This window comes from Rhyacophila brunnea, unplaced genomic scaffold (genome assembly GCF_057557595.1).
Source record: "Rhyacophila brunnea isolate RB1 unplaced genomic scaffold, BYU_Rbru_1.0 scaffold_19, whole genome shotgun sequence".
Taxonomy (NCBI): domain Eukaryota; kingdom Metazoa; phylum Arthropoda; class Insecta; order Trichoptera; family Rhyacophilidae; genus Rhyacophila; species Rhyacophila brunnea.
Genome location: NW_028232848.1, coordinates 2412746 through 2437189, shown reverse-complemented (window position 1 = coordinate 2437189; position 24444 = coordinate 2412746). Strand labels below are relative to the sequence as shown.

General features: G+C 39.7%; 1 protein-coding gene across 3 annotated transcripts; it reads right to left on the bottom strand.

Annotated features, from left to right (window-relative positions):
* Window positions 1-1180: 1180 nt before the first annotated feature.
* Window positions 1181-22888, bottom strand: LOC147072641 (uncharacterized). Of its 3 annotated transcripts, none has more exons than XM_085945782.1 (6): window positions 22396-22888; window positions 19634-19832; window positions 16547-16623; window positions 13649-13861; window positions 13210-13283; window positions 1181-10222 (listed from the first exon to the last, which is right to left on the bottom strand). In XM_085945782.1, the coding sequence occupies exons 2-6, from the start codon at window positions 19804-19806 to the stop codon at window positions 2135-2137; spliced, it is 8625 nt and encodes a 2874-aa protein (XP_085801908.1). In that variant the 5' UTR covers window positions 19807-19832; window positions 22396-22888; the 3' UTR covers window positions 1181-2134. The 3 variants fall into 3 exon arrangements, with proteins under 3 accessions (XP_085801908.1, XP_085801909.1, XP_085801910.1); XM_085945783.1 differs by having other exon boundaries at window positions 22705-22888; XM_085945784.1 differs by having other exon boundaries at window positions 22820-22888.
* Between the last annotated feature and the right edge of the window lie 1556 nt (window positions 22889-24444).

Sequence of the window (24444 nt, the reverse complement as noted above, 5' to 3'; positions counted from 1 at the left end):
AAAATGCATTATAGTGAATATTTTTTTTAGTTGACTGTATAAGTTGGCGACCCCACAGAAAACACGTTGCGACCCATAGGTTGGGAGCCTGTGCTCTATCATCTCTTAATGTTGATGAGTACTGGTCTAGCTTCGATATTATGCAGAACTACCCAATTCTTTCCCATTGATTTGATGACATAACATTCGTCACCGGATTAGTCCAAGGAAATTTGAGCATGCGTCTCCACAGACAGTAAAAGTGTCATAGGTTGCCATTCAGAATTGGGCATGTACAGTAGAACCTCGATATAACCGATAAAATATCCAGTCAAATGTGAAAATTGTTAAAAATAACCTGTTTAAATCCAAGCGTAAAGAATGTTCTGCACATGATAATAAAGTCACACCTCTCGCACTCAAATTCGAGTCATAATGCCGTCCTGCTCGTAGATTGAACGCAGTACTGACGTTTGCAACGCTAGCCGCTAATTATCACAGCAGTTTACTCGAAGTAAAGGATTTTGTTTGTGTCAGTCCGTTATATCGAGGTTCTACTATACTCACTTTTACACGATTTCAGTACCTAGTGTTTCACCATTACTGCTCTGGCTTTGGGAGCGTGCACCATTAAAGGATGTGATTAGGAATAAATCGATAAGACAAATATATTGAAAACTGATTTTATTCATAAAACTATGTCACATTTGAATTGAAAACATTTCATGTACATTTCTTCAAAACAATCCTGTGTATTTTGAATCAACGCTCAAGGCAACTGTCAATATATTTTATAACGGTTACCGCTGTGGTCACATCGCAGTGTGATCAAATTAATTAAATGGATTTATCGACAGCTTTATATAAATAATATATAAATATTACAATTTTTAAATCAAGTAATTTACTATTACTTAAATGCGAATGATATTGTTTTTTTCAATAACATAGACCTATTGAAATATTACTAATTAGTGAATCGGTAAAACTTTGAACGACTAATGTTTCACGTTTTCAGTACAGTTTATTTTTAAAACGGAATAACATTTATTTTAAATGGCAACATTTCACTGGCAAAAGAATGATAATGATAATAATATAATAACTACCTACTATTGCACTGACTATGGTTACTTATATTTTAGCCAACAGCTTAACAGAATTCCGTGAATTTTAATTATCCTTTTGCATTTTTGTATCGTCGGTTGTGAGTAATAATTTAAAGAAAAATAATTACCATCCAAATTGAGTTATAACGGTTTTAAAAACATCAACTGAAAATGTGCGACACTACGATGAAAAATGAAAACGAATCATTCAACGACTTTGGAGAATTTTATGCTGTCCAAAAATGAAATGACGTACATTTTATTTATACACAAATTCATTTCTACAAACATAAAACATACAAAAATATTTTTGAATTATTTACAATGATCAATATATTATTTTTGTGAAATAATATTTTACAACAATGATGATGGCCGGGATGAAATTTGATTTACGAACAGCTTTAGACGATTTAAAAAAAATGAGTCGCAAAAGTCAGACTATTGTAAAAAATATTATTACAAAGATTCAGACAATTCGAACTGGCCCAGGTGATTTGAAGAGGCCGAATGGTGTAATTAAAATACCAATGATGATGATTTTTAACAGCAGTGTTCGCAAGCACCAACGATATTATGAAGTACGTTCATTACTGCACTTTGTTTACATCTCTTCAATATGCAATATAAAATAAATGCGTAATAATAAAGGGTTTGGCTTTGTCCGATAACATGCGACAGGGTTACGTATGCCCTTACAAATGTCTTCCAGAATTTCACGAGTCACCGGTGTTCACTTTACTTAAAAAGACCAATGAATAAAATACACCGCAATCTGACTATTTCCTCTTCAGGATGTATAGTTAAAATTATATTTACTGAACTAATATAACGTTTATAACACACTTTTTCTCTGGCTACCGTAAAATTTAATAGACTCATCGAAGAAAAAAAAATTTTTTAGAACTAAATCTATGCTTAAAAAATAATAAGATACAAATTGTGACGCCGCCACGCCGTCGTGGTTCGGAAACCGACGGGCATCGTGACAAATTGCAGCCCCTGACTAATTATATTTACACAAGCGTCAAGCCGGAGGGCGGGTCCTATCTCTCGTCGTCGAATGTGAAACTATCATCGCCCCGGACGGAATCCCGGGGCGATTTCTTCTCCGAGTCATCATTCTGTCTTTCGTCAGTGCACATCATGGTCTGTACGAGGTGTTGACTGACAGATATGCTCGGCTGGAGCGGAATCTCCATCGAGTCATCGCTCGAAGAATCAGAATAATTCTGGGTCAATTCCGGAGAGGGCGTTGAATTGAGGTTTGGGGAGAGAGATGCCTGTTCCGGATCGCACGACACATGTAACCGGTCCATGTGAGAATCGCTATCGGCGTGCGGCAGGCATATTTCATCATTTGGAGTGTGGACGAGTCTATAAGGTGTGATAGGTCTTCCTGGACTGTCACCAGCCTCACTGGGAACGGACGAAGGTTCAATGACATCACTGTCGAGTGTTAAATCATCATTGGTGTGTTCTTCGTTGTTTAATGTCGCAGTCGCTGTTTCATGATATTCATTTATTCCATCACCATTGTTTGAAATAACAGGTAATGATGATTCATGATCTGTTTCATTTATAACGGAATCTGTCATCTCAAAATCTTCTTGTGGTTTCTCGATGTCATCATTTTGTTTCTCGAACTCATCTTGTTTCTCAAAGACTTCATTTTGCTTATCAAAGTCTTCATTTTGCTTATCAAAGTCTTCATTTTGATTTACAAAATCTTCATTTTGATTTACAAAGTTTTCATTTTGTTTTAGAAAGTCTTCATTTTGTTTCTCGAAGTTTTCAGTTTGTCTCTCCAAGTCTTCATTTTGTTTCTCAATTTGTTTTTCGAAGTCTTCGTTTTGTTTCTCAAAGTTTTCATTTTGTTTCTCAATTTGTTTTTCGAAGTCTTCATTTTGTTTCTCAAAGTCTTCATTTTGTTTTTCAAAGTTTTCATTTCGCTTCTCGAAATCCGAATTTTGATTCTCAAAGTTTTCATATTGTTTCTTGCATTCAATAACTGCCTCTGATCCAGTAACATTATCAGTGCTAATCTCGTCTGCAACTATTTCCATCGGTTCTATTCTATCACTCTCTTCAACATTATCGACTCCATCTTCGAAAACCCTAGTTTCTGTCTCGATATTGCAATTATCAGTCTGTGTAATATCGTTTTGCTGCATAACGAAACCGTCTTCAGGGTGATAGCTATAATCCTGTGAACAATTACTGTTTTCTGTTTCAATATTAACGTCTTCCGCCACATCATGCTCGGATTCAGCAATATAACTAGACTCTTTACTATTTTCGGGTTCGATCACTCGACTTTGCATTTCAGTTCTATCACTTATAAGTTCATCTACATCATTATGAGTTTGTGTTGAACAATCAATCTCCGGTTCGATTAAGTCAGTATTCCGTGAGGGACTAAGCCTTTCTGATTCTAAACCACTATACTGCACTTCTTCGTTACATTCAGGCAATTCTGTAGCACTTTGGGGCTCATCTAAAATCATTTCTTCGGAACTAATAATAGATTCGACAACATTGCTGTCAGGTTCATCCGCAAAGTCTTTTCCCTCACTTAAAACACTGGTCACCGTGTCGGTGACTTCATGTAAGATTGGTAAATTTTCATCTACTGCATGATGTTGAACCTCAGGTGCAATGCAGACATCGGAAACACTCAAATCTTCAGGTCGGCTAGTAATTTCAGTCACGTTTGATTGTTCCAGGCTGTCTTCGGACATTTTCAATTCTTCAGGATAATTGTCGACTTCAGTGACAGTTTCCTCGATAGAAAAACTGTTGACTTCTGCAACCATATTTACATCTGAATTGGTAACTTCTTCAGCAACATCCGACACTCTTTCAATTTCCTGGTTATTAACTTCATTGTGTACTTCTGAAGGTTCAGCACTACTCTGAATAGGCATAGGAGCTACAAAGGTTTCAACATTTTCAGTTTTACTGTTATCAACTATTTGTTCCTCGTCTGGCATAACAACTTCACCAGGCTCCTGGTGTAGATAGGAGTCAGATTGTTCTAATTCATTCAGCTGAAGATCGGTAGTTTCCACATTTTCGACATTATCATTCGAAACATCGGTATCTTTAATAATGATATCAGTGTCCTGAGCAGGTTCTGGTTCCATCAAAACAGGCATCGATTTAGTTTCGGAATATGCGAAGCCCTCTCCAGTTGATATGTAAGAATCTGCCGGGTCTTCTCTTGGGGCATCCGCGGGGGTCTCATTCGGACCAGGTCGATTATCTGATGTCAGCTCATCGACAGCGTCCTCGGTCAAAAGAGGCATTGAAATAGGGGAGTAGGTTTTGGATTGCACAGTTTCGGCAGGTGGCCGTGGATGATCGTCCGCATAACCGTCAGAACTTGAGTCGTCCAAGCGTGGCATAGACGAAGACAGGACGGGCATGGAGGGGGCGACCGTTGCCTCCCTCTTGGCCCTCTCGGCTTGACTAGATAAAATAGGATCAGAGCCCAATTTTGACGAAGACTTCTTGTGGATATATTCACTTTTTCCGGAGAGTACCGAACCAATTTTATCAGTTGTGTCTCTGTGGCAGTAACCGTCGTAAGTGTAGTCGTATCTGCCGCGTGAGGAGTCAGCGTCTGACATTCTCACACCTGGGGACAGCATGCTGTTGCTCAATGTGCTCGAAGACTGATAGACGACTCCGCAAGACAGGCTCAGAGGATTAACTGACACCTTGGGGGCTATCCGAGGATCCGTGACGGTGATGGGGAGGTCCAGTGAGGTTGGGACGCTCGGAGCCGTTACTCCTATCCCAGCGAGGCTATCTTCTAGATTTTTTGGAGGCGAGGGGATGCCTTCCCTGGACCCATCTGTCCGCCCGCCTGCTCTTCTCTTGGTCGGCACCTCCAGGGGAGACATGATGGGCTGGTTGAGGGTCGAGCTCGTCTCTGACACATGACTATGCACGGAGACCGAGGCATTCAAATTTTGGAAATCGGGACTCATGGAATCCATATCCGCAAGTGTGCCGTCGTGACCTCCAGGTACGACATTCAGAGAGTCAGAGACGAGCGGCTCCTGCTGGAAGACATCCGTTCCAGCTAAAGCTGCCGCCAGAATGTCCTGATTGGCAGATGGCTGAATTCCACGAGGGAAAAGGAAATCGTTCCCGATGGAGGTGTCTACTGGAGGGGCTGCGGGTTGGGCGGCATCACTCGCATCCAGCAGTATCTGTTGACCGCCTGAAAGGAGGCCGGCTATCTCTGGATTTCCAGCAAGAGCAGATATCAGTTGCTGGACGTCCCCCTGGAGGATGAGGCGCTGGCCATCCGCAGTCACTAGCTGCTGGCCCTCCCCAGACAGGAGTCCGAGGAGGGTTTGTCGGTCAAGGAGGATCTGTTGGTCTCCGGTGTTCAAGATAATGCCAGGTGTCTGCCCCTCTGCCGGTTCTCCGGGGAGGGTGGGTGGGAGGGGGAGCGGGGCGACAGGCTCTTCGATTCTCAAGCGGGGCGGTGGAGGGGGTTCCGTCACCATGGGGACCAGCTGGTTGTTTTCCAGAACGAGCGGCTGATTGTTGACAGGAGTTAGTGTCCCATTTTCCTCAACACAGAGGAAGAAGGAGTCAGGTGGGCCACCAAAGTTCTCTCCGGGCACTGCCAGCAACTGACTTTCAGCAGGGGAAGCGACTACCTCCGGCATCTCTTGGGGGATGGGTGCTGGGGCTGTTTCAACAGCTGGAATAATTTCCGGTTGAGGTGCGATCCTATCGGACTTCTGATAAGTGTTCGATAAGCGGTCAGGGTGGCGATCAGCTGTGACCATAGGCTGCGGTTGGACTGTCAGCCGTGGTTTCGTTTGAATGATGGGAGCCTTGTGTTCAGAGGTCCGGCTCATTTGCGCGCCAACTTCTGGTTTAGTGGTCAGCAGCTCCCGGAGTTTCTGCCTCTTCATGGGGGACTCAGATTGGATCAAAGCAAGCGGGGGCACGTTTCCAGTATAGGCGTTCAACCCTTTCTGCTTGACACCAGCTTGTTCAGCGGTCCGTTTGCTGTTAGTGTATTTCTGAATGATGAATTTTTGATTCTGCCCCTTGGGAGAGACTTCGGTGACCTGTCTGGGGGGCGGGACTGCAGCCTTTGGAGCGACAGACTTGTGCACAATTCGGCCTGTCTTCTGCATGTGCTCGAACTGTGCCACAGTGAGCTGCAGGACTCCACCTCTCTGCGGAATCACAAGGGGTCTCTCTCCAGGAGCCCGGATGATCGTTTGCCCTTTCCCTGGCGAACTCTTGAGCAAAAGAGTGGTGGGCTCTCCTTGAGTGCCTATTCCCGTTTTGTCCGACATCTGCTGGAGCAACCCCTGCTTGGATTTGACCATCGATGGCTTGGCAGGTGGCGAAGTCTTTAAAAGTTTGAGCTGCCGACCGGGTTGCGACAGAACAGTGGTGGTTTTGACGACACTCGACATCTTACTCTGTGAAGTGACTACACTTGATTGGGTGATCAGTTGCCCCTTGGATGTCAGAATGGTCTGACCGGGTCGACCCGTTACGAACGTCCTGGCATTGGGATTGTTCGTCATGATCAGCTGACCTTTTGTGGAAGCTGCGGGACTTTTTTTCGGGAGTAGACGCGATGGGACGAGTTGGCCAGAGCCTGACACGATGACGTTGCCCGTAACAGGATTCATCATCTGGCCACGCGGCGCAATGATCGACTGCGAAGTCACGTTGATGTTTTTGTTTCGATTGGTTGCAATCGGGCTAAGGATGGTCCCTTTGGAAGTGACGACACTCTGAGGGGTAATGGCTGTTGTCTGTATAGATTTCTTCGGGAAGAACAGCCTTTGGTGCTCAGAGGTGATAACTAACTTGGACTGGATACCCTGGGCGTTAGTGAGAATCATGATAGTGTTTCCGGAAGACTGCGCATTGGGCGACCTGGTTTGGACGATTTTGGCAACAGTCTTTTGCGGCTTCCCACCAGGGAAGTTCTCGGCCTGCGCCAGATCATTCACTCTTCCGAGCAGCACCTGTCCTTTGCCTGTTTGAGGATTCAGAATGATTTTCTGGGTTCTTTCTCCGGAAGTCATCTTCCCTCCCGACGGAACGATGATGTACTTTTCCGTTTTGAGACCTTGAGAGGCGGGACCGGTCTTAACTATTTTCCCAGTCGCCTCTTTGGGATCTTCCTGTTTGGGAAACTTCTGTTCGACGGCGGCCTGCTTGTCCATCAGAATGAGATTTTTGTAGGACTTAACTTTGGATTTGGAGAGAATATTCGGACTTGCTGATTTCTCCATCACTGGCTTCAGAACAAAGTTGGAGGAAGGCTTGGAAACAGTCGGTTCGGCGTTATACTTTTTGACTGGGCTCAGTATTTTGGTGACCGTATCGGTCTCTGGTTTCTTTATTATTTCAGGGACATCAGAGATTTTGATGAGGCCAGCTGTCTCCTGAGACCCGACCGCGGTCCCGAGAGCTTCCGGCAAAATCTCCTCAGAAAGAACGATTGGCATCGAATTAATATCAAACAGAATATCTTCATCTCTCTTGATCTCTTTGGGCTCAGCTGCGTGTAAAATCATTCCAGTAGAAGTGATAACGGCACCGCGCGGTTTGATGATAAGCTTCTGCTTTGCGGGGAAGAATTTTTTCACCTTATCGATTCGGCCGGGGAGAGAAGGTTCGATGGGCTCAGAAGCCGGCGTCTCAATGGTGAAAGTTTGAACGTTTCCGTCTTGCCCGGCAACAGTCTTATTGGACAAAACGAGCTTCTCATGCGAAGTATCGCCGAATCTGTCTCCGCCAGAACGTTGAATTTTGGGAACAGCTGTTCTCCTGATGATGACTTTCTGCTTTTGGCCTTTAGGGGGAAGGCCGGCGGTCTCGTTAAAGTTCAATATCTTCTCCCTTCCTTTCGGAGACATAATTTTCGGCGTGATAACTTTCGACGGCACATCCACCTCCGGCAGAGAGAGATTTGGAGAATCGGCAATGGAAATATCTTCAACATGTTCTACAGACGTCGCCAAAATATCTGGCTGGCTAGTATTCAAAGAATTGTCGATTGGGGTAGATTCCAAGCCGACATCAGGTAACACAGTTATCTGCTCCGGTTCATTGATGGCACCGGTAAAAGCATTAGGAGTAATGCTACTCGGAACTGGCTCACTGGCAAAAGTCTCAGACATCCGAACGAGAGACTCGGCAGCATTCAAACTGGGATCGCTCTCATTGAATTCCATGGCATTGCCTTGGACGGGGGGTGTGTCATCTGGTGGATTTGAGGATTTTTCAACAGACATCAAGCAAGATCCAGCCCTTGCCGGTAAATTGATAAGAGCTTCGGCTATCTGAAGATCGGATTCTGTAGGAACGTTGTCAGGCTTAATTTGCGGCTGTACATCCGATAAAACCGAAATGACGGTCTCTTCAGGAGGAATGACATTAGAAACTTCATCATCTTTATCGTTCTCGTCACTTTTGTGAATATCGACATGATTAGCAGAGGCATCAGCATTATGAAAGATTCCAGCAGGGACTTCTTCAATGGTGCCCAACAAATCGTCTGTCGTTCCGTAACTTTCCATCTTCTTTTCGTCTACCAAAGAATCTGTCTCGAGCAGTTTGTCCAAATTTTCACTACTCCATTTATCCTCACTAATATCGGGAATAGGTTTAACGGGAGACTTTTTTAACTCTTCGATGGCTATTTTTTTCGGCAACACTACTTCTGGAACAGACAATGGAGGCGTTGATTCTTTTTTCGGCGCCATGATTATTTTCATCTTCTTCAGCATAATCTTGGGCGCAAGTTTTGTCATTTTCACTTCAGCAACGGGCGGTTTCTCTTGAGCCGGTGGCGTCACGACCGGAACAGCAGCAACAGGTTCACTGTCGCTCTCACACGAAGCGAAACCATCAGCAGGTGTCGGGGCCACCGGGGCGTCTTCCATGTAAGTGGGCCTCTTGTCAGCCCCGACATTATCAGCTACATATTTTTCAATGGCATCCTGACTCCTCGAATGCCTGCTCCTAAAAAACGTTTTAGTCTTGAAGATGGGCAGCCTCTCTGCGCCATCCCTCTCTTTATCGGGAAATTTTATTGCCTTGCCTTTTTGAAAATTTTCCCCGAGCTTAAGATCGCCGGGCAGCGATGGAAGTTGGGGAACAGCCGTCTCCTGCAGCAGGCTGTCAATTTCCGCGTCCAGATCGCGACTCTCCGCCTGCTTCGTTTCTTCGCCTCCTGCGTCTGAAGATTCTTTTCCAGCGAGCCTGTCGATGGGATCTTCCGCACGTTCGGAGTCTACAGATTTCTTAATATCATCACTCTTTCCGGAGATCCGCGGTATCTTTCTTCCGAGGCTCTCGATGGGCAGTTCAGTGTCATCATCGTCGTCAAAATCAAAACACGAGGCGTACTTTCTGGCTCCAACGTTTTCAGTGACTTTGGCGGGTCCGGCTTCGCTCTCTTTGTCTTCATCTTTCTGTGCAGGCTTATCCGCACCATCGTCCGCCGCTTCTTCAGGCTTCTCCGTCTCCGCGGTTTGATTCTCGGTGAGCTTGAGCGAGCTGAGAATGTCCATAGATTCATCGCTGTCTTCGCTCCAATCAGCGAGAAGCGAATTCTTAATTTCTATATCTGTCTTTGGTTTTTTAACTTCCTTGTCTTTAATTTTGCCACCTTTGCGTTTGGCAGTAACAGGCGCAATATCATCCCCGATTTCATCCGTCACCGAACCCTCCGCAATATTTCTGGGCTTCCGAGGCTTTTTGTCAGTCGTCCCAGTGGACGATCTCCCGGGAGTCGATTCCGGTTTGACAGACTTCGATTTGATCGGAGAGGTTTTGATCTTGTGTTTCTTGGGTGGAGTGTACGGCACGAATCCGGCGCTGTGCGATTTGTTGTGCAGGATCATGACATTGAGCCGCGTGGCGGTGAAACTGCACGCGTGACAGGCGTACGTTCCGGGAGCAGGGGTGCTGTTTCCAGGCGGGGTCCTGGGGGAAGATTCTCCAGCCACAGGCGTCACATCAGAGTCTCCATACGGCCGCTTCAGACTGTCAGGCGTCGCCGGAGTTTCTTCTCGCTTCGGTTCCTGCACCAATATGTGCGCCTTGTAGTCTGACGTGCCTTTTAAAAACTGAAAACAAAAACAACATTGCATTTAATATTTAACAATATTCCAGACGTATTTAAAAATAACCCATCACTAAGATCAGTAATCACAGATCAGCAATCTATAAGTAATAGTGGAATGCAATAATTAAATGTACACGATTTTTCAAAATTGATGAGTTCAACAAACAACGGATTTTTGTGTTGTGTCCCTGTGATCGTTTAGTGCGCCTTGGGTATTGTCACTGTATGACAGCCTTAGATTATAGAAAAATATAGATAGAGCGATAGTGAGTGTTTGTTCCTGAACAGATGACGAAATTTTTCTAGCGCTTGGGTCGACCCCACCACGCGTCCTTCACGCCCCTTTCAAGGGTTTTTCGGAAATACGTGACAGTGTGCGTGAACATTTGCTTGGCGTAGTGTTGCCAGATTTCGAATGATTTTACAGGCGATTTATTTTTATATTATATTAATAAATATTAGCAGGGTGAATTTTGGTAATACGAAATATATTTAGGTAACACACAATCTCAAAAATACGATTAATATTTATTACATTCCTATAGGAGAAATAAAAAAAACATGTTTTCATAAAATTTTATTTATTATTAATCAAATAATACATTCAATTAACGATTCAAACATATTTGCTATATAAATTATGTAGCAGGTACCTACCTACTTAGAAGTATAAGTAAAGAAAAATATAAAGCGTCAATTACATTGAGCTACTTTACGAGCTGTTTGTTGGCAAATTTAAAAGCGGGCGATTCAGCTACTGCGATTGTGACAAAACTTTCCATTCGCTGAGAAGCCACAAGCCAGCGACTATTTTGACAGAACGTAGTTCGTTTTTTCACCGGGAGGTTGCTACTGCGCAGACGCAGTAGGCCCACACGCCGGCGTGTAGCGTGTAAAGTTGACCAGCTTTCAACTTTTCTCGGTAGATTGTTTACAATCTGCTTGTTCGATGATGACACTAAGCGACTTTACAGGCAGATTGTAAATTCGGCAACAAGCAACTCGTAAAGTAGCTCAATGTAATTGACGCATAAGTAAACACAAAAATACCACAACCTATAAAGATTTTAAAAATAGACCCATTATGATAATAATCGGTTTATTCTGAATTTTAAATATCGAAACATTAGGTAATGACTATATTGGAGAAAAAAAGAATTACAAATCTATGGATACATGCTTTCCCCTCCACCACCCGCCACGTCTCAACACCCTTTCAGGCATATACCGTGGCGTAACGAACGAGAAGCGTCCTTCAAAATTGTGCTGGTAGCATTCCCTTTCAACCGATGAATGGGAACACTACCAGAGGATGTGATTGGCACCCTGCTATTTGCCACATAAGCATGTATCGAATTTTATAAAGCCAAGCTGACAGAGGTTAAGAACTAGGAAGTCCAATGGTCTGGAGTCTTTTGGTTATCTCCATGCGCCACATACTATTCGGAAATAACAAAGACGTTTACACAAATCTAGTAAATCTAAAAAAATAACCTAGTCAAATCAGACACATAAAACAAAATTAATAATTCACATTTACGTAAATTTACAATCATATAGTAGGTACATCGGAGATGGCGCGTTTTAAAGAGGCAAGTGTCGCGTTCAATAAATGCTGGAGAACACGTTATGAGTAGCTAAAACTAAAAATGAGACATATTTAGTTTAAATGCGAATAAAATATGTACTGGAATTTGCTAGGAAAATAATTCTGAAAATTAAACATGAATTTTAATATAAAACGAAAATTCATATAGACATTCAAGGAATAAAAAATTATAGCCCTTGGTTTTGGATTAGTTTTTTAAAAAATTGTCGTTTTGTATACAAGTTTTTTAACAAACTCTGACGTTTCGAAATATAGTGTAATCTTATATTTAAATATTTTTCAATTACAATCCTTATTAAAGAAATCTTATGACCATTCATAACATCTTCTTGATGAAGCGATCCTAATATTATATCATTGCCAATAAATTTTTTCAATATTTGTAATATAATTGACATTCGCTGTTGAGATGAAGTTATTATAACGTCTTCTTTCACAAGTTTTTTAATAACGGCTTCACACGTACAGCATATCTCGAAAGCATCTAGTGAAGCATAACATAATCCGCCTTTATCCCTTAATCCTATTAATTTATGGAACCACAACTTTTCGGTAGCCATAAGGCTAGACGTGCAAATATCACACTTAATTTTTTTCAGTATATATTTAACTACACACCCTGATATATACCCTACAATATATTTACTCAACTCTGGCAAGTGAGCAGTGTCCAACAATTGTGATAAACTGCCTCCATAATATAAATATTATTTTAAAACAGATGAAATCAAAAATCACAAATCTGGCAACATTTTTACCCACACTTGCAGAATTCTGGCGTGTACGCGACATAGATTCGACGAAATGTAATCATGCAAGAAAATAATTTCAGATTACAGAGTAATATAGAATAATCACTGTTTATGAAGTACTTACAAGTGGAAAGTAATCCCATGTTCCTTTTTTTGGTTCCTAGATGTGTTTTGACATCGTTTTATAGAACAAGACGGCATATTTTCTGATTTTCGTGTAGATGTTGTCGGCACAATGTCAGTTTATCGACTGACTGCCATTTTCGTGGCGTGTTGGCTATGCACTTGCTAAAACATGACTCACTAAAATCGCCTATTGCGGAGGGCTTGATGACAGCATTTGTTCAGCTGTTATCCATTCGCTGAGCGACATGCCATGTCAAGTTTGTATAAATAATATAACAAAATTATAGAAATATTGGGATGTGGGCGACCATAATTGGCCCAACCATTGTAATTAAATCAAGAGCAATAATTGTAACAATGGCCGTATAGTGGTAAACTACAATGGACGACTTATTTTATGTGCAATTAATATCGTTAAGAATGGTAATTTTCATCGGAGAAGGTGTTGTGATTTGGTAATTTATACAGGAGGACTCGTATATAGAATATGAATAAAAATACCTTTTGGATGATTCTGGGATGAGTGATTTTTTGCTGGGAACCTGGACTCGAATCTGATTTCCGTTTTGCAGATCCTATAAAAAAAAACATTATTATTCTCAAAGATTCATCTCTCTCTCTTCAAGTTTTCTCTCTAATTACATCTTGCATGTGTGCATTGCAACAAGTTTTTGTGCGGTAAGAATATACTGTCCCAATGAGTTAGGTGAATGACTAAAAACTAAAGTTCGTTAAAAAAGTTAACTAACCTCTACCCTGTGTAGATAGATATATATTATGCTCTGCTTAGAAGTGAACAAAACTTAAAAATAAATAACGTAGATTAACAATTCTGTATCAGTGCACATTACCTATCGATAAAGATTTAATCCATCTTCGTTTTATATATTATAAAATTTATGAATAATAGAGTTTATATGAGTTGATAATAATATGTTACCAGAGTATCGGCCTCTCTTGAGAGGGGAATTGACGGGCGGTGTCTTGGCGGGCGTTCCGAAGATGCCTGCGTAGCTAGTCTTGCGAGCCTCCACGGCAGAGAACTGCTCGCTCTGCAGAATATCCTCGTCTCCGTTCGTGAGCCGCTCCGCCTGCACCACGTCCGTCGGGAACTTGTCCATGTGAGACATATGGGACTTGCCCCGGTGGAGATCTGTGTATTCAATAATTTATGTTGAAATTATTCGTGCTTCACATATTGGTTCACCAATTCTTTGTGGCCAGTCTCCAGAAAGAAATGTGAAAGAAATGCTACTGATCTACTCTCTGAGATAATTAAAAGGACACATTTTAGTACTTGACACTGCAGTGGGCGTCTCTTATTTTGATGTGCCAAGTAGCTCGCAAATTTCACACCGTGCCGTGCCTTCTATGAGGTTTCTGCCTCAAATTAGTGACATCAATAATATAACAAATTATAGATGTCAGACATGGTGTCTAATATCAAAATCCGTTAAGTCCACAATTCAATATTAGTGAGAAATTATATTTTGCACGTTATTGGTTGCTTTTAATGATTCGTCTGAATAACTCTCTCCCTTATTTTAAATAAATTCATGAAAACTAAAATTGGACACCTTAACAAGTATTTTATGTGAATATAGGGCGTTTATCGAGTCGTGGGTCCCAGGTTTGAATCCTGGGTCTGGCAAGTACACATATTGTTTTTCAATTTATGTATGAGTCAGAGTATGTGCCTAATACATAGGTTGAGCAAGTGGCTGACATCCATTTCTCGTAAAATACAAAATCTGTTAATACAAACATCCACTCTGTGGACGTCCATATGGCCCTATTACGATAGGACATGGTCGGTGGGGGGGAACATATCGGTAGTCATATGGCAGAAGGGACTATCTGTCATTTTCGAGAATGTTCAGGAGAGCAAAAATAAGATTTCAATTTACTCTAGTAAACAAAATAGTTGAGTGATATACATAAAATTTTAGAATTGTTTAACCTGTTGGGGTGTTATTTGTTTAGTTTAAGGAAAAACATAATTATATTCGGTTTAACCGAGATATTTGACAATATAATGCAAATGGCCCCTTTGCTATGAAAATGTTTTTGCAATTTTGTACGAAGTCTGATTTTGTCTTGTTCAAATTGGTAGTAAAAACATTAAATTTTTCCATTATTGTGAGATTGTGTATTTAAATCGATATTTTTTAGGTTGTAGAATATATCTATACCAGTGGTCCTCATATGCGGCCACAGTAGCTGCAGAAGTCCACCAGAGGACACACTATTTTCATTTCCAAGTTATACTAAATATTGTTCATAAGGTGCATATTAATTTATTTTGATGGTCCGCATGTGATGTATAACGTGCCATTGTAAAAATCCTCAGAAGTTTCTATGGCAGAAGTGCCAACTGGCATCTAGTACGTTATTTTTTTACATTTTCAGATGGCTCTTTTGACATTTTTAGAGTTTGTAGTGCACTTGCAGATGTGTCCTTTTGCCACATTGAAGATTAATGCATTTCAAAGCTTTTGTAGAAGAAAAACTTACAAAACAGAAAAATTTGCAGATGATCCCTTCTGCCATATGACTACCGATATATTATGAGAAATTGCATTTAGAATATGAATATATTTTTTTTAGATTTCATTAACCATATTATGTGACTAGACATATTGGTTTTTGTTATTAAACACCACGTATAGATCTGCATTATTTGTAGTTAAGGCTATACTTCAGCTGGGGCATGGTCTAAAACGATCGCGACTACGCGACGATTGTGCAAATGACAGAACAAAACATAATTTGTCATAAAAAGTCAACATGCATCCATTTAATGTTATGTTTATTGTTCTATTACTAATAATAATAATATATTCATTGACATGTTTTCTTTTTCAAGTAAATGCGTAACGTTTTTTGGTCATCCTCACACGATTTAAGAATTAATTCCCCCGTCGCCATCACAAAACAAATTGATGCGTTCACAGCTCGACTTTCGCTCTCCGATTGCCAGCCAGTCCAAAATTTCGTCGCAACTATAGTTGAAAATTATTTGCCGTTTCACTGAAGTACCGTCTTAAGCAATATATTTTTGAATATTGAATGACCTTGAAAGTGTTAAAATAGTAATAAACACAACAATGGCGAAGGGTGGAGGTAGGTTGTGGGGGGAGATCCGACATAAATAGTGCACACTAAACTTTGTCAGACATACTTATTTGTTTTCATTGAACTAAGAATGCAGATGTCATTAAATCATACATAAGTTTAGATATTTTATAGATAGGAGAATATTATTTATCTATTTCGGTTTGGCTTAGGCAGGGTTTAATTGAATTTTAAAAACTAACCAACACCATCTGCAATCTGTATTCTTATTTCAATCAAAAAAATAAATATGACTGACAAAATGTGCATTACTTTTGTCAAGTCTCCACAGCCTATCTCGACTATTATGGTTTTAGCTTAGGGAGGTTTAATTGAATTTTAACAATTAGCCAACACCATCTGCAATTTGCATTCTTAGTTTAAAGTCCACCCTTTGCCACTGAAACGCGATATGAAAAGGCTTTAGGAATTATTGCATATGATCTCAATTAAACAGTTTCAAATTTCTGTGATCATATTTGGAATCTATACGAGTTGTGTTATTCACAATTTGAAATAAAAATGTTACAAAACTGTGAATGTGCCTGCGTAAAACATATTGGGTATTGTCGAAAGCCGTCTTCTATGTGATATCTCAATGGATGACGATGTTAAAATCGATGCATTTGTTTGGCGTGTGCAGTTCGTAATGCTCGGTTACCATAGCATGCCACATTGGCGGAGGTGTTAGTTAAAGTGTTAATAATAAAAAAGAAAAACTCACCCATTCCTTTCTTGATAAATTCATTCTTACGGCTACAATTGTAGTTGAAAATTAAATTGGCGTTCTTCACATATTCACTAGAAGCAAAAGGAAAAAAAACACTGAAGCCTTTAAGTATATGATATGAAATTAACGCTAGCAATAGGGTTACTATGGTTAGTGTATTAATAAATTGAACGTAGTTATGCAGAATGTAGCCAGTCCACAATAATGTCGAGCTGAAATAATGGCACTTTAGTAACAACATGATTGTTAAAAATGTATGTAAAATGTCAAATTGTAAATAGTATTTTATTTCAAGAATAATGCGGCTTAGCTATTTTCAGCAGAATGTAGAGAAAACCTTCTCGCATCTGATCTATATTATCATATCTCATTTTTTTATTTTTTGTGGACTGGCTACTTTCTGCATAACTATGTCCAATTGCAAATCTTGCAGGTTCGAAAATATTCACACCGAGAATTGCAAACACTTGCATTACAATTACAAGCCCAAAAGAAGGTTTTTTTTAAACAAGTTTCTATTCCATCCACACTCGTTATGCGTTTGTGCTAACTGTCCCAGGTGTAACTTCCCAAGACTTTGGTTTTCTAGATTAGAAGACACCCTTTTGCTTGCCGTAAGACACTGTAAACTTTGTGAAGGCTGAGAAATCTTGTCTCATAAATATCAAATCGCAATGGCTGACTAGCCTGCTGAAGATCTTCCCTTTCAACCTGATATGACATGCTTTAGGTGCTTAGGTGCTGAGCCTTGCTCGAATGCGTGAGTAGCCTTTGGGCTTTTCAACTGGGGCTATCAATATGATTCACAGCACAATCGGGGAACACAAAAACAATGCAAGGTGAGTTACCTTCTGGGTGTAGTTGTACAAAGTTATGATTCTCGAGTGTGAAGAAATATGGGAAAAAATAATTTATGTTATTTTCAATATTTACATCTGTATCATAATATGGATTAAATGTGTTAATTAAATATCATGTTAATCATATCAAATGGCCAGGTAATGTAAACGCGCCAGTCGCGTTGTCAGCACTAAATAAGTTAATGTTTAATTAAGCCTATACCACGTTTACACGTGCATGGATTTACTGTTGACAGTAAGAAAATGTATGGGTAAACATGTATTATCCTGCAGTTGGCAAGATAGCATGCATGAATCAAACAAGTTTGGAAGCTTTTGAATTTTCATGACAGTTAAGATTTTTTTGATCTGCGCCTGCGCAGTAAAACGACTGGTGAACCTGCCGGCAAAAAAACGAATTTTCAGGTTGACCGATTTTTACTAACTGTCAAATAGTACTATAAAATGACAACATCGCATCTCGCTTACTCTTAAAGAATGAATTGGAGATAGTCAGCACTTTTACGTGTAAACAGTTATTGTCATAATTTAAAATAAGCACTATTGTCGCCAGTAAATCCATGCATGTGTGTACAGGCGCTATTAAGTCGGCTCGCACATCTAAACTCGTCTTGACTGCAATACATTGTATATGTCAATATGCTTTTGTTGGCATTCACAAAACACATGTAACTAAATGTACCGACGCACACTGCATGATTGTCACCTTTTAGTTTTGAAAAAAAAAACAGCTGGTACCACCGCATGCAACAATTTTGCAGGGCAGGTATAATCATCTAATGTTGCACTTCATCTTTAATTTTGGGTGGCCGTGTGACATCACTGTCCCGGCATGGCCTCACCTATGCGCACGGAAGAAAGTTGCATATTGCGTACAGTTTTGATTTATGACTATATCGTAGTCGAGACGGTTTTCTATGTCAGACTGGGCTAATATTTAATAACATTAAAGTTTGTTTGTAAATGTATTGCACATTCAATATTGGTAATATTTGAAGTCATTCAGGGGCTTTGTATATCTTGAAAACTACCGTGAAAATCTTGGCCTATGGCGAATGGCTTTCACATTTCAATCATACTAATCTGTTCAGTGGGCACAATTCATATAATTTCATGCTACAAAAAACAAAATTGTGTGTATTTTTAATCTAACCTGATTCAAAAAAGAAATTTTTCTCTTTCTTGACTTGAAACAGGGTGACATAGTTATTAATTGAATCATATTAAAAACATTCTAGAATAGCTATCAAGTGTTGTAAAGGCCATATTCCATTGGCAGACGCACAGACCCAACCCGATCCAACGATCGACGCCAACCGTCGTCGCTAGCTATTTGCAATTACACGCAACGATTCAATCTCGTTGGTCCTTGATTTGATTGGTAAAATAATACTAGTGTTGCTATTATTAAAAATATAGGTTGAGTGAAAACTAGATATTTCTTAGATTGGTGGCTACACTGAACGCATTCCCGCGCAATTTTACGTCAACAAAACTGAGCTGTCAGCTGTCAAACCTAGCGAGCATCAGATCTGTTAAAATTTATGCGGCCGTTTGACATTTATAGAAAGTTTGTATACTTATTGTTAATTTACATCATGAATAACTGGGCGAGCTTGAATCTCCAAACCAATTGAGTAATTCGAATAATCCAAAGACTAATTTATTGTAGCGAGTATGGCTATATTTCAACTGGCTCAGGCGGTCAGGACTCGCCGTAAACGAAAACACTGGGTCAAAAGTTGGCTAACTGAAGAACAGCGTGATCGCCATTGAATATGGCGGATTTTTTTACGTTCCACACTATATCTTTGGCGTGTATTTATTCGGCGAGGACTGTGTCCTCGGTGATACTCCATATATATTTTTTAAGTTTTCGCCATCTTGTAGTTGTTCAGTTGAAATCGACCAGTAGAATGAAATGAACGACCGTTTGCATGACTCAGGCGCATATTCGGCTATTTTCGTACGCTTTCGGCAATCTTCGCTTGATAATGAAAGGATCGCACGACGGATAATAGAAAATTTTCCACTTTCGACCCGATCGCTCACGATCCTTGAAAACCATAGAGAATAGAGTTTGACAGTCGTGGCAGACGATCGGGCCAGACGCAATCTGCCAATGGAATATGGGCTTAATACAGAGTGTTCGATAGATTTCCAGTTTATTAGTATAAATCTTTGGTAAAAATGCACAAAACAACTCTTTGATAGAACTTACAATGAGTCCTCTTCGAAGAACTTGACTACAGCAATGGGAGTTTTTCTGAAGGACTTGGTCATTTCATTGGGCAGTTTGTCGAGAGCCCACACTTCACCGGGCCACCAGCAAGAGCCCAACTTCACCCACACAATGTCTCCATCACCGTACGATACCTCCATCGTATCGCACATTTATCCTACACCTTAGTTTTTCATATCTGCAACAAAAGAAAGCCATTTAGTTATTTTATTTCACTTTGGTTTACCATTTGCTTAATTCGTAGAGCAGGGTTCTTTAATGTGTATTTGAACCAGTGCAAGGACCCAATGGGTTGGACGAATGGCTGAAAACTATTTCTCGTAAATATAATTACTATACAAACAAGGTTATAAAACCAGATATTTAAAATATGTTTTGGCCACCATGCTTAATGTGGGTCCAGTTCAGTGAATTTGCCTGCAGCTGGTGGGGTATCACCCCTACAATTGATTTACCATGTAGGATAGGCATGACAACAGTCCGTAATATAACTGGGGTCATTCGTTGGTCGGCCTATTTGTATTAGGCTATTTGCAGCCAATGAGGTGTCGGCTGATTATTATAGAGCAGTTTTCAGCCCCAATGAGATTTTATATTTCTATGATGTAGCTGAGACATTTGGACTCATATCCACAGCGCAAAAAAAAATCTCAAACCTCATTACCCTTTTCTGTACATTTTGGTAGTGGCAAATGTAAATTCAACCTGACAGGTGTACTGATTTTTCGAGGGTTGACAGTGTTACTTTGTCTTCTTTCCAACAATTTGTTCTTTACTATACCCAAGTATTATACAACAATTTTCTTCTCTAGAAATAATCTTTATTATTAAATAACATAAGACATGCAATGCAACACCATTTGCCATCAGCAAAATTGTGTTTTACAGAATACATTATACCTATAAAAGATTGATATTGTATAACTTTCAAATAAAGTATATTTGATAGGGAAGCCGAGGGAAGCCCTCGTAATCTAGTACATATGGTGCTAGCCTTTCATCCGGGGGCTCCGGGTTTGATTCCCGGTGATGTCACATTATATTTTTGATTTTCTCAAACCCTGGGTGTTTGTGACTGTTTCATACCTATGCATTACTGATAACACTACTATCGTTGGATTTCATGGTTTGTTCTAGTATTAAATGTATATACTTAATTATATAAACATAATAAATTTGAATTAAAGTTTGGAGCAGGTATTTTAATGCTGGGAGTGGACCAATTAAAACTGCTTAAATTAAGAAATTGATCTGCTTCAAATCCCTAGAAATTAGAACAATCCTGACCTGACACTTCACCATGAAATGTTGTATCGGAAATATATGGCCGTATATTAAAGACTGTCCAACCTCTTTTGGTTGTATAGTACTGACATAAAATTCATGTCTAAATAAAACACGGATTTGTCAGCCAGCAGTAAACAAATTTTGAAAATTGCCAATATGCTGGATTATTTGTTAGGTTAGATTAGGTTTTCATTCTTGAATTCATCATGAATTTTGCTAAAATTAGTAATGAATATTGAATTAATGTTCATATTGAATCTAATAAAATTGTAGACCGTATAGTATACGGTTACCTCATTGTAACACGGTGAAATAATGTTTTACGTACAATTTACATGTAACCATCCTGACCATAGTCAAAATGTAAAAAATTATAGGTATGTACGTAATGCTGAGAATGTTTCATTGCAAAAAAATGAAAACAGCTTAAAGTCTGCAATCATAATGTTAAATAAAATTAATGGATGTACCTAGTATATTTAATTTTGTTCACAGCAGTTTAAAAGTAACTTGTTTCTGGCAATTGCAGATTATCTGTCATTCTTGTCACTTATCTAACCCACCACGTTCCTTTTTCTATCCTCTTATTTTAATTGTATGCGTAAATTGTAAAAGATAACCTTAATAAATGAGACAATGTTGTGCATTTATATTAAACAAGCAATGTTTTTGTAAACTTCAATATTATCGTTTCTAAAGCCGCGTTCACACGGTCCAAGTACACTTGGATCGAGTGCCATCCAAGTGACAGCTTCATACTATATATTCCTATCCAAGTGCACTCGTACGAGACATCTTCATACTAATTATTCCTATCCAAGCTACTTGGACCGCGTCCTACTCATCCAAGTTAACTTGGATAGGAATAAATAGTACGAAGCTGTCACTTGGATGACATCTTCATACTAATTATTCCTATCCAAGTCTACTTGGATCGTACTTGGACCGTGTCAACGCGGCTTAAGTAGTCTTTGATATTAAAAAAATTCAGTCAAAATCTGTATGTAGTAATACTAATTATTGTATTTTATTCATCATGCATAAAACTTATTTAATATATTAATTGCCTACCTACCTACCTTACTTTTACTATTAATTTAAGCCATAAACAGCAGAGGAATAAATGATTATATTGGTATTAAATAAATGATAAAATTTGATGATTTCATTATTTTTTTATTAGAATATAAATCTAGGTATTTGACATGAGCTTATATTATTCGTGCCAGTGCAGTGAAATAGTGACAGGTCTCGTCCTAATGAGGACTTATATATTATTTTAAGTCTATTAAATAGTTTGACAGCAGTCTTGTTTACTCAAAATCAAGAAGAGTGCGACTGCATGTTAGGTTACTATGTGAAAAAACAACAGTTTTTGAATTACTATTTTTTTAAGGGAAAATGATTTGCAATGGAAATTTAAAGAATAGAAATTAATTAAAAATAGTGTCTACCAGGTCAGCGAAAGACAGAACGGCCTCGGCAGCCTTCGGTGGAGAAATGGCGAGGCAAATCACTTCTCGGTGGTGCGAGCTTGAAGATATTCAGTATTACGTTTCAGAAAAAAACAACATGGGAAGAGTTTAGAGCGGTGCCGGCAGGGAAATGAACGTTGCGTAAGGAGCTCCGGCCGCCGACCACTTCATCGATGCAATTGCGGTTAATATTAATAACAATTCACGGAGAAATCCTCAAATTAGCAACACACTGCATGTTTTTTCCACAATGCACTGTTTTGTTAAGCGTCATCAAATACAGCCAACCTTAAAACGGAATATGTGAGGTGAGATTATTTTGATGCAAACGTAGGGCTGCTGGTAAATTAAAATATAACCATACTCGAATGTTTGATTATATTAATAGTCGAAGTTCATTCACCATAAAACAAAAATGACATTTGCAGGACCGAGAGTACAAAATCAACGACACGACGCCATCTTAAGAACTGCCACTGAAAAGAAGTTCACTTTTTTGTGTTGGTCATCATGAATCGTGATGAAACCCAATCCACGCGTGTTATCACTTATCAGCCAGTTGAAATAAAATTCATATTATATAAATAAAATATTCTTCAATAGGCATGTACTGCAACTATGATAAATAGCAAGCTACTCTACCAAGAATACCGCGAGCTTATTATATTTAATCAAATATAACAAACAATTTGACGCAATATGATCATGGGGCTACATAATACCAGCAATACAATAATTACAAAGCTATTAGCGGCCTTTACACACACATTCTTTACCACATGCTCAGGAGCGTACGCGCCGGAACCCATTATTGAGCGCGTAATATCACACGTGTCAGATGTCTGGGGCCCGATTTCCTAACTATCGTCTCGTGTGGCACCAGACGACATGACGTAATTGTGACGTCAGCCAATACATGCCGCCCGCTCGAGCGTGTATTGGCTGACGTCACAATTATGTCATGTCGTCTGGTGCCACATGAGACGATAGTTAGGAAATCGGGCTGATGCTGCTACAATTCACATGTCAACTATATCCTGCGCGATAGCACAACGTTTTGCGCATGTTTTGAGGAGCGCGCGCCGGGATTGAGCGTCTAAAGGCATATCGCGCGTTCATTACGGCGTGATAGTGGAAGTCGTTGCAGCGTAGAACAATTCAACGGTTTTAGTAAGAGTGTGTGTGAGTGTGTTATTTTGACACACTGCATTTTGACATTAAGCTCACAGTTTCGTAAACAAACCATTCTTGAGATAAAACAATTCAATCAAATCATTCCGCACACAACACAACCAAAATATAACGCGTGAACAAGTTTAGCTTTATTTTTATATAAGAAGGCAACCTTGTAGTACAAGTAAGTACACACTTAATTTGTACATTATAAATGGATATAGGTACTAAGAAGAAATATTATACTAGCTGAGCTTGTGCAGGGGCAAGTATAAGTTTAAGTCAAAACAAAAAACGAAAAGTCTGGGTTAAAGACTATAGTATAGACGGTGTTTTGGTCACCTACCCTTAATTCGTGAATTACGTCAAAACTATCCCGATGATTTTAAAAATTATTTAAGAATGAACAGTAGTTCATCACTTGATTACAGATTCATCCTCATTATCCCCGATCTCCTAATTCATATTTGACATATTTTTGCCGTTGGAAGCTCTTGGTCCTTCGTGAAGAGCAGCAGATCATAATACCATAATGATGGCTCATATACCTACTTCATCTCTTCCGCTACTGCCACGTCGACTTTCCTCTACTTTTTTAAACTCTCCGAAAAGAACCCCTAAGGCTTTGAATTTTTTTTACTACAAAGTCTCTATTAGCCTCGGGAAATCCTCTCTCTTTGAAGAAATTAATTATTTTTGCATACGCCACATCGCGTTAATTTCTATTTTCATATGCCGCCGATTTGATTTTCCACAGACTTGGGAATATTTTATATATGTCCATAGGTCCGTAATAAATTGGCGAGAGAAATTGCGAACGTCCATTTGTGATGAACGTAGTAAAACGATTTGACG

Excerpts from the sequence above, each read along its gene's own strand:
- LOC147072641 (XM_085945782.1), bottom strand. The coding sequence starts at position 19,806 with ATGTGCGATACGATGGAGGTATCGTACGGTGATGGAGACATTGTGTGG. Across the intron at positions 16,624-19,633 it reads TTCTTCGAAGAGGACTCATT|TGAATATGTGAAGAACGCCA; the intron begins GTAAGTTCTATC and ends TTTTGCTTCTAG. Across the intron at positions 13,862-16,546 it reads ATTTATCAAGAAAGGAATGG|ATCTCCACCGGGGCAAGTCC; the intron begins GTGAGTTTTTCT and ends TTGAATACACAG.